Here is an 11540-nt window from a genome sequence, read left to right as displayed (position 1 = left end):
AACATGCACAAAAACAAGACAGAGCAAAACCAAGCAACAATGTACAACAAAACAGCAACAACAAACCACTGACAAAGAACAAATAAAAACAGACCAAGAAAGAAAAGCTTGTAGTTAGTTCAAGGATCGCTGGCCTTTAGGAGTGTTTTACAGTCAAGTCTGTTGGGGCACCTTGCCCTGGCCCCAAAGTCCACCTTCAGCATTTACTGGGGACCTTGCTGCTCCATTCTTTTGCTGTTCCGCTGCACTCCCCCAGTCCTTTGCCTCAGTGTGGTGTGATCAGATTGAGTGCAATTCCCACACTGTGTCTCTGGTGTTGTTCCCCACATGGCCATGGGTCAGTGAGGGCCGTCATGTCACATAGTGGGACTGGCCCTGTGGTCCTCTCTGTTACTGGCTGTTCTAATTGGGGTCATCGTCCTCAAGGCCTGGTGGGCCAGGATGTGCTGTAGTCTCTCCTCCTCCCCCGTCATCTGCTCCCATGTGCTTGGATCAGATACATCTCTCTCCTGGAGTTGCGGATTCAGTGCCGTCTTTTGAAATAAATTCTTCACAAGAAAGCATCTTAAAAGCAGACAAACACTATTCTCATCCATCCGTTATTTCTTCCTGTATTCATGAAGTCACCTTTGTCCTGTGCCATTTTTAAAGTACCAGGGGGCCTCAAAAAGTTCCTAGAAAATCCCATTATCTTTTAGTTACAGACTGAAACAAAAGTTTTATTGGGATAAAAATTCACATAGCACATGATTAGTCATTTGATAATATTAAGAAGTGTTACACAATCATCACCACCATCAAATTTAGAACCTGTTCTTCTCATTATCATTATTGCTAACCCTCCATTTCCCCCCAGCCTTCCCTGCCATGCCCCTAGGTAATTATTAATTCAGCTATTGTCTTTGTAGGTTTATCTATTCTGAGTTTCATATACAGAAAAGCATACAATACATAAATGGAGACAAATAACTAACAAACCTAACAGCAATAGCACAACAAAACAGAGAAAGATCTTAGTAAAAACAAAAGCAGAAAATATTAACTGAAATAGATTTAAATGAATCAAAAGGGAAATAAAATCGTAAGGTGTTGCATTCGAACATCTGCCACAGACTTTCCATAGCTCCCTGTGTGACCGCAAGGCGGAAGTATGGTCAAATGGAATTCATTGGAGCCTTGATCCACAAGGAGACCCGGAAAATGGATTTGGGGCTTCTATTGTCAATTATAACTTTCTGCAAATGAGGTGTTCAGAATTTAAGCTCTGATCTTATTTCCTCCTTTGCATTTCGATTTTATTACTTACAATCCTTGGGTCAGATCACACAGTTTGGGGTGCTCTTTCTATGAGGACTTGGTGCCTCCCTTAAATGGCTTCTTGTTTGAAGATAATCCTTTAAGACCCTAGATGCTGTTATAGCCAATAACCAGACACCATCTGGTTTCTTCACCACACTTTAAAATAACAGCCAAGGTATCAAGTAAGGCCAAGTCATAAGAACTGATGTTCTTAGATTGGGGCTAGAATTAAATGCAAACCCCACACCCATTCATATATCTCAGGTTCATTTTAGAGACATTATTATTATTTTATGATAGAGAACATTATAAATCATCCCCCCTGGGACATAAAGTAATTCTATTGATAGTGTCATTAGTTTAGCCAATGTTAATAGAATTTAAAACACTATTGAGAAAAGGGAATTATACATGTATAAATTAGTTTTTCAGACTACAATGTATGAATTGCTGCCTCATACGGATTAAGTGCTTAAGTGACTGGATGCTATTTACAGAACAACGGGGGTTGGCGATAGGACAGATTTTTCAATAACTCCCATGCACAAAACCAGAGCCATATGTATCAGAAAAATACCCCCCAAAAATAGAGACTCCTTTAGTCAAATGGTGTATATTTAATATGTTAATACATTTTATCATAAAGCAAGGAGAACATTAAAATGGTAAATACGTGGTAGTCCCTGGCCACTATTCATTGATTGCCCTCAAACCAAGAGATCTGAACCCAAAATCCCAATTCTATAATCTTGGGATAGCAGTTACCTGCTTATTCTCACACTAGGGGGTTTCAACCTTCAATTCAATGGAGTGTGTAGGTTCCTTAAATCTGCTACAGGTGAGTTGTAGGTAAAGGCCAGTTTGCTTAGTGGGGTTTCCACATCAAATCCCGGTCAAAGGGACAGAGTGTAAACTTCCAGTAGCCTAAAGCACATGACCTGGATCTTCAAAGGGTGGACAGAAACTAGGTCCAAAGTATACATTAGGAATGTAATACTGGGCACATTTTCCTCTGGGTTTCTATAAAAGTATTGTTAAGGGGTTTTTCTTTGTTTGTTTTTTAACCAATGGTAGGTGTCTCCACCCAGTTTACCCACCAACAGAAAGATACGGCAAGCATGTCTTGACTTGAATTTCCAGTAAGATTCACTGATCTTTTGAAGCCCACTCTGATTCCACAACCATCCGTGGAAGTTCACTCTTCCTGGTGCCATAACGGTCTTTTCCTCCCCCTCATACCCATTGGCAACCACTATATATTTCCCCCTATATATTATTTCATATACATTTTTCATATACATATTTCATCTAAATGGGATCATACAGTATATGTCCTATGGCTGACTTATTTCACTCAGCTTAATTGTTTTTTCAAGATTCATCCACTTTGTAGCAACTCTCAGAGCCTTGCTCTTCAGGCTGAGTGGTACTTCATTGTATATAGTATGACATGTGGTTTACTCACTCATCTGTCGATGAACATTATGGCTACTTCCACTTTTTGACAATGGTAAGTAAAATTCCAGAGAAAGTTACCTGTTGCTTTTGGTTATTAACAATAGCAACGATGCATAAGAGTGCTCCCTCCCCATCCCAAACACAATTAAGGAAGCCCTGCTATCACTGCTGAGTGAACATTAGACTGCTAACTGTAACATTTGTGGTTCAAACCCGCCAGTAACTCTGTAGGAGAAAGATGAGGCAGATGGCTTCCATAAAGCTTTGCAAGGTCTGAGAAGCACTATATAGGGTCACTGTGACTGAGAATCTATTCCAGAGCAGTAGGTTTTTGTGCTTTTGTTGTTGTGTTGTTGTTTTTTAAAGTCAAGTTCTCGTATGTTTTTTTCCTGTTCTTGACTCCTGTACTTACGCTATCTTATTTAAGTTCACTTCTAAATTTCTCCTTGGGACTCTGAAATGGGTAAGCCACTGATATCAAAGCATGTCCATCATCAGAGCACTAGAAGTTCAATTAGCATTTCCAAACAAGGTAGGGACTCCCATAACATCAGTTTGTAGCCTTAACTCAACAACATCTTTGTCCTGAGAAATACTAATTTAGGTAAGATAAATAGTTGTGTGTGTGTGTGTGTATGTATATATATATATATATAATTATTATTACAAAAAGAAGAAGAAGAAAGACTGTGTAGTGCTTTGGTGAGCATTTTTTTCTTGCACCATTCACTCCTTCTCCTCATATTACCTTGGCATAATGTTTTATGCTTAGTAAATATTAATGTATCCCTCAAGTAAGCAGTGATTGGGTACCTGCATTGAAAAATTCTACCTGTCTGATGCTATTATGAATAAAGTAAGCTTACTTTCCTGTGCTTCAAGAGTAAAGATCAGGCAAATGCAGTGGCTAACTGGAGCATCACTGAGAGGATATATTAAGAATACGAAGGACAACAAAACACGGGGCCAGGTCTGAAGGGCTCCTCCTGGGTGAACTTGAAATCTAAGGGTACTTTCTCGTGACTTCAGCTGTAAGTCTGTGTTCTGTGGAGGTGTCTGAGCAGCAGACACCTTAAAGTGGTAAACACTGGTATGGACAAACACTGCAGAGAATGTTGTGAGATTTCCCTAGTGGAAAACGCTGTACGCCCCAAGATCACAATCCGATGTGAGTATAGTTTTCTTTCTTTCTTTCCATGGAAGGTGTTGACTCATCACCTTAATTTTTACTTTGATAACTAAAGTGTGCTATGTATGAAGTCCACAGAGGCAAAGCATCGCTCTGTGAAGTATATGTGTTCTTTCTAGTTGTAGATGAAGTTAGGTGGTTAGGAATATATCGTACACTGCCACTAAGATTATACAGGTGAGCTTTCACTGAGGAGTCTCTGGTTTCTCGGTTTGGGGTGACTTCTCCTTGCCTGCTGCTATGTAGAGTAACTATGGCATTCAACTATGTAGAGTAAAAATTAAAATTAGGGATAACATTGTGAAGATTGGCAATTCTAGAATTCCTGAACACCCATGAAAGACAAAATGGTTTCAAGGATTTCTTCTGAGATTATCTACCACAAATCTACCCTCAAAATTTACATTTCACATTGGTTCCTAAAATTTGTCATTACCCTACTTTTGTTATGTTTAATGATTCTTTGAAAGTATTTTCTATTAGTTGGCCTAAAGAAAAATGATGTATAGGAACATTATAATTAAGTATTGCCTTTTATTGCTACTGATATATCTGTATCACATATCGGGATGACAAGACAGAGATGGGAAGAGTTGAGACGATGGAGTGGAGAGTGGTGGCTCTGAAAGTCAGAGAAAACCAGACAATCTCTACAGCTGGAGACAGCATGGCATGGCAGTGGTGGAGGTTTCTGAGGGGATGTGCAAACTTCAACCATTCACATTTATAAAAATGTTAAGCTTTCCATTTTTGTGAGGAGCCCTGGCGATGCAGTTGTGATGCTTTGGCCTTGTGGCAAGGTCAGCATTTCAAAAGCACCAGCCCACTCCATGGGAGAAAGACAGGGCTTTCTCTTCCTGTCAATGGTTACTGTCTCAGAACCCACAAGGGCAGTTCTACCCTGCCCTATGGGGTCAAGATGAGTCAGCAAGAACTTGGTGGCAGTGAATTTTTTTTTCATTTTCTTGTATGATAATGTTATGGTAGGAAATGATATGCAGAAAGATGTTTGCCTGTGATATGGTAGGAAATTATATGCAGAAAGATGTTTGCCTGTGATTTATTGACCATGCAAAAGCATTCAACTATGTAGAATATATATATATATATAATGTGTGTGTGTAGAATGGAAATTGTAGAGTTCCTAGTTGTACATAGACCAAGAGGCAGTTTTGCACATACAGCAAGGACCTACTATGTTACTTAAAATCAGGAAAAGTGTGTGTTAGAGTTGTATCTTTGAACTATAGTTATTCAACCTATATAATGAACAAATGATCCAAGATGCTGGCTGTGGTGAGTGACTTATTTGATGTGGCTCTTCTAGCCATAGGCTTTATCACGTCTACTAGAAACTGAATGGAACCTTGCAGATTGGGTGTACTTCCACTTTCCTTAATGAATCTGGGTAAGACAAGGAGGGAAATGATGTTCTATGATTGTGTAATCCAGATATGAGTGACTATTAACAGGGATAAGTGTGATTACAAAATCTTGGAATGCTAAGGTGGCAAATGGTTAATTTTGCCATCTCATTGGGAATAAAAGAAGCCATCTTAGCAGAATGAGGGATCTCTTTCTAATCAAGAACAAAGATCCATAACTGCAATGAACCCTGTGGACCCCAAGAGTCCTGTGTGTTGAACTTCCTTGAGCCAGAAGATAGAAAGGCTAGACACCAGAGAAGTTACCACAGCAGCAACTGAACCAAGAGTTAGAGCAAGCTATGGCGCTCTGGAACTCCTTGTCCACAGTGCGAGTAAAGTTGAGTTTCTTCAGGCAGGGGCAGTGTCTCCAGGCACTTAATTGGGGGAGCTAGGTTTGCTAGAGGGGAAGACCATCGTGTGAAGGCTTATGGAAGAGGGGAGTGCATTTGAGCTTTCGTCAGCAGCACTAAAGGAGATGCATCACATTGGTTGAGCAGGATAGAGGCCAAAGACCACATGGCTGAGAGGTCAAGGGTCAGAGAGAGTGTGCTCTTGTGCTCATAGCCAAGAAAAAATGATCCTGACTAAAGACTATCTCCCGAGCATTTCTAATCCTGCATTGTAACCTCTTAACTTCCCCAATAAGTCTCATAGTCATGAATATCCTCTGTAAGTTCCATGTGGCCATTGCAATGAATTATCAAATGCAACAGAGTAATAGAAACTGCTAAGGGAAAGATGTCTGATGTCTGTGTTAGGCTGGGTTTTACACACACACACACACACACAAACACACACACACACACTTGACTCTCAAAGAGATGTCAAGATGGGAGCAAGTTTGACCTTAACCTCATTGGAATTAGACATGGAGTGGTATTGAGTTTGATTCTCCTACCCCCTTGTGAAGGGAGAGAAGATGGGATATGGCTTCCGCACTATTTTTACAGTGAAGTGTATGGTGAAGGCCATTACTTATCAGTCAGTTTGCCACATTGTGACGACTTATGTGTTGCTATGATGCTGGACATTTTGCCACCGGCATTTCAAATACCAGTAGAGTCGAGTAGATAGGTTTTGGCGAAGCTTTCAGACTAAGACAGAAAAGAGAAAATGAACACACTGTCATCGCGTGGATTCGGGGGTAGTAAAGAGGAAATAACAATAAGTGGTCCACTTTGGAGGGATGAGCTACAAAAAGCTTTATGAATAGCAGTGGCACATTGTCTGATACAGTGCCAGAAGATGAACCACTCAAACTGAAAGTGACCCCAAGCACTCAGACTGTGACCCCCATGGCTCTTATAATGATATTATTAATATGTAAAGACCCTGTGGTCTAGGGACTTTACCTGAAGCCCAGGAATAAACAGCTAGAAAGAGTATCCCTGGAGTGTTTGCAAACAATAGAGTTGAGAAGAGTTTATAAAACTAAGATGGGGGATTAAACATCTGTCTACTGTCACCAGAGAAGATGGAAGGTAGAGACTTTTATTCTCTGGGTTTTAGGAAAAGTCTAATTTTGGATCACCTTATTCAATAAGTCATATGTACTTCAATATAGAATTAAATATGCAAACGTTAATATTTCAATTTGTATAATATAATCAAATCAGCATATTCCAAAACTAGGAGGAAAATTATATGCTAGACTCTGTGGAAGTTCCAGGTTTGGAAAATAGAAGCCATTATAAGATCTGTCACTGTTTGTGGGATCTGAGAGCACTTAGCACAATGCCTTCTAACAGAATGACCAGCACCCATACATGCTGGTGAAGCATGCCACTTATATTATGTTCCTCCTCCTCTTAGAATTCCTGATACCATTGCCATTTTAGGAATGAATATGTTGACCCTTTACATGCTTAGTGTAAGCGTGGACTTTGAGTTAATAATAGGCACTCATCTGGCCCTGCCATTGGCCAGTTGTGTTCTGTGCAGTAGCTTCTTAGGTATTTCTTTTATTCATTCTATAAGTAACCAAGGGAGGAAGGAATGGAAATGTCATGCCTGAGACACATTTTGTGTTGAATCTCTGCTTGTTGACTATAAAATTGAGCCAGAATCTTATGACAGTTTAACCATGCTGTGGAGGCTTGATTATAAAGTCTAGTAGGCAATAAAAGGTGTGAAATTTCTGCAGAGGCAGCGAGGAGTTTCTCAAAATAGTGGAGCTAGACTTTCAGCTGGATTTTCAACTAAATCATTTTCCCCCCATCAAGTTTCCTCCATTGTGTTACCTAGTAATATTATGACATTCTTACCTCTGATCTTAGTAAAGGACTGTATTTATAGCATATTTTATAAATTCTTATGACTCACTCCATAAAGCCTGTCATAAACTGGAACTTTAAAAAATGAGAGAAATATTCCTGCTTCTGTTAAGAGTTATGGAAGTTAAATAACCCCCAAATGTTTTTGCAGTTCTACGCCATTTATAACCCTGTAAGAAAGGAGCATCCTCCACACTTCTAACAGGGAAGCTGGTAGCCCTTTGATTCCATGGGAAATGTTGAAGATGACAACAGTTGCGATGACATTGATGGCAGCAGCGATGACGACATCAATACAATTAACCTGTAGCACCTACTATGTGTGCTTTATTTGTAAACTCCATAACTGTTCCAGAGTTATTTTTAACCCCCATTACCACTACAGGGCTACAGATACATGACCTTTGACCAGTCAAGAAATTGAGGCTCAATTAATTTTCCAGTTTTCCCAGAAACATAGAATTTGCTCCAAATTTGAGATCTGTGTGGCATGAATTTGAATAAAGTACTAAGTAAAACAACAACTTTTTTTTTAATGTCACTTTCTAAAATCTGTCATTGTTCCCATGGGGCCTGGTAGGTCACAAATTCTAGGCAACTACTAAACAGTAACTTAATAGCCATGGCACATAGTTCCACTTGGGGTTCATAAGAATCCGTGATTAGTCTGAGTCTCAGTTAGTAGGACCTCTGGGAAATTCACTGACGGATGAATGTGTGAAATATCAGCAGTGAGATAATAAAGTTACTACAACCCAGTTTTTCTACAAAGTTTTTCCTACAAAATTTATTTATGAACATGATTCAGGAAGTGATAATTAATCCTCTGGACATTTTTTTGCTCATTTAAGAGCCAGAGTGCACATGATATTTGGAGCATAACACATGTCTATACAGTTATTTTGCAGTTAAAATAGGAATCTCATTGGTCTAATCAACCATCATTGTTCCCTAGGACAATGCCTTTTGATCTTCTTTTCATAATATAAAATATTGAAATGTTTCGAAATAAATATTTGATCATAATCAGGATTTATTGATGCATATCACTTTCTGGTTCTTATTTTATTTAGGAATTGCTCCAATCATTGTGGGAAGAGGGGTTCTATGTAAACTCATGGGTGTATAGATGCAAGTATACATCTGAAATTTTCTTTGTGATAAAGTTATTACCAGATTAGGAATTATAATTTGGTGCTATTGTTCCTTTGTTGTTAAAGCATATAGACAATTTAAACTGTTGCCAATAAAAAGGGATTTTAAAAATATTATTGCCAAATCTTTAAATGTTGATCATCTTTGATGGGCAGGAATTCACAGGAGTGCCTTTTTCTATGTAGCCTTTGGGTGTAGGGGAGCATACCACTTTTAATGAGGAAGAAATAGCTAAAAAGAGGATCAATAGATACTTGGCTCCTTCTAGCCTTATCTATCTTCATAATTAGGTGATACATATTTATGAAGAAATGATATGAAAAATGAAACATGCTCAGCAGCAAATAGCCATAGACCATTTTTTGTATGTGGGGTTAGTGAGTATCGATGACTAGAGAGAATTCATGGGCATTTCCCAAGAGGCCACCTTGGCCATCACTTTTTTCAGCAGTGAAATGGTTTCATTCTTTTCAACAATGGAATTGCGTGTGCCCTTCTTTGGGTAGGCATGCTATCCTAGTTTGTTTCATTTCATTGCTTACTTATGGAGAAGTCTTTACCATTATATCTTGTGCTACTTAAGACTTTAAGAAGTTTTATTGAATTCAACTTTTAACACACTCTTGAGGTACAAAAGACTACTGACAAATGTGCATGTAATTGTTTTATGTTTATCCCAATACTTGGTATTTCTGAGTAGCCATTGACTCTAGACCCCAAACCTCTGCCTTTTGTCTGTCTGAAAGAGCACCCAATAACTTGTCCAAAATAATTTGCCTTGGTTGTAACTTTGTTCACATACGTACTTTAACTAAAAACCAACAGATCATCACTTACTAGAGAATCATCCACCATTGCATTCTGTGGACAAAGACTTACAAACTCATTCCTTACTACCGTTGAGTCGTCTGACTCGCTGTGGCGCTAGAGCAGGTGGTAGAAAGACTCCACCGGCTCTGCAATGCTGCCATCTTTACCAGCACTGACTGCCGCGTGATTGCTCACTGAGTGGCTGCTGCCTTCAAACTGATGCCCTTTTGGATAGTTAGACAAGTGCCTCGCCATAGCGCCACCAGGGAAACTGATGAAATACTTTACTAAGAATGAAGACCAAATAATCCAACAGCAACACAAAGAAGCAGATAAATGTTGCTTAGGCAATTGTTAAGTTTTACAAAACACCTATTTTTCTTGAGGTGCGCCGTAGTAACATACTGCCTAGCACCATCCTGCTTTGAGCTCGAGTTCATTGTTTTATATGATATTTTCTGGTGGCTGCTAATTATCATAAGCTGTCCAATAAAAGTGATGGATTGTCCAATTAACTCTTCATCAGCATCCGTTTTTGAAGACTCTACCTATTGAAACGGATGGCAGTTTATGACCTCCATGTTGTATATGTAGCTAATTACTCCTTGGACAATAATTATTAAGTTTCTTGTACCCCAGTCAGTCATTCTGTTTTACAAATTATGATACCACTGTGTTCCCTACTTCATTTGACTTCACAACTATGGCTCTCCAGGGGATACTAAAGATGTGCTGTGGAACGGATAGATCAAATAAACACTGACAGAGATTATAAATACGTCTGTTTTGCAGATTCTCCATTGACCGGCATACTGACCTGGAGAGACAATTCAACATTAATGCAGACGATGGGAAGATCACTCTGGCGACACCTCTCGACAGAGAATTAAGTGTATGGCACAATATAACAATCATCGCTACCGAAATTAGTAAGTTTCTGGATTCTTCTTTTCTCCCAAGATTTTATTTCTGATTAGTGATTACTTGGCACATGGTCCCTGTTTCTCTTCGATATTTTGGCATTTGAGGTTGGTTTGATTATTCCCCAGGAGCCTCTAAATGAATCATCTCTTCATGAAACAATTCAAGCTGTGATAAATTACCAAAAGCTTGCAAGAAATGTGGCAAGGAAACATTCTTATATATCAAAGGAAGATCTGGTTAAGTGGACCAAAGCACAGGCATAGGACCAGGGAACAATATGAAAGAAAGAAAATATTTAAAAAATGTAAAATAAGGGCAGGGTGGGGAGGGGATTAGTAGAAAAGAACAGACTAAAAAAAAAAAGCTTCCATGAACCTTAATACTAAAATTGAAATAATTATAATATATTCAATGTAAATTCTTGTTAAAAATAATGTATAAAATTTAAATAGGCACTATAGTTTAAATAATATATGCTTAAGCAAGATAAAAATACACTTATTTTTAGGTACACACATATGCATCCACATATACATGCGAAATATATTGAAGGAGATTTCACACTACCTCAGTATGTTTATTTTGGGAAGGTAAGATGATAGACTTTCTGTTGTTTTGTTTTATTTTGTACAGTTTAATATCCTTTACACGGTAATCAAGAGCTGTTTAAAATTATGTCTTCAATTTAAAATTTTTTCATTGACTACATGTAGAGATGTAAGTTATTTTTTAACCAAGGTGAAGTTTTTCAGGATTGTTAAGTCGCATATGTTTGCCTTTCTGCCAGTTTTTAAATGAGCATGTCTCCTTTGATTGCACTTAATGACATTGTTATTGGGTCTCTAAAATTCTGGGTAAAATTTAGTTTTACAGTATGTTTGAAGGTTCTCAGTTTGCCTCACAAATTTTTTATTGTGTCAAAATTTGCAAAAGGGAAATGGTGTTCATTTTATTTCCAAGTAAAATATACTTTGTATACTATGTGATTATCTTCCTTCCGTCCAT

The 11540-nt window shown here is 38.4% G+C and overlaps 1 protein-coding gene across 2 annotated transcripts in view; it reads left to right on the top strand.

Annotated features, from left to right (window-relative positions):
- CDH8 (cadherin 8) overlaps positions 1-11540 on the top strand; it is a 472175-nt gene that overhangs the window by 304986 nt on the left and 155649 nt on the right. For both annotated transcript variants that reach the window (XM_045293654.1, XM_004704627.2), the window contains exon 8: positions 10404-10540. In XM_045293654.1, the coding sequence (XP_045149589.1) occupies positions 10404-10540 (137 nt within the window). The remainder of the gene's footprint in view (positions 1-10403; positions 10541-11540) is intronic.

Source organism: Echinops telfairi, unplaced genomic scaffold (genome assembly GCF_000313985.2).
Source record: "Echinops telfairi isolate 266 unplaced genomic scaffold, ASM31398v2 ScPeMD7_2291;HRSCAF=2852, whole genome shotgun sequence".
In the NCBI taxonomy this organism is placed as follows: domain Eukaryota; kingdom Metazoa; phylum Chordata; class Mammalia; order Afrosoricida; family Tenrecidae; genus Echinops; species Echinops telfairi.
Note: the sequence above shows the minus strand (reverse complement) of the source record. Positions and strands in the feature narration are given on the sequence as shown.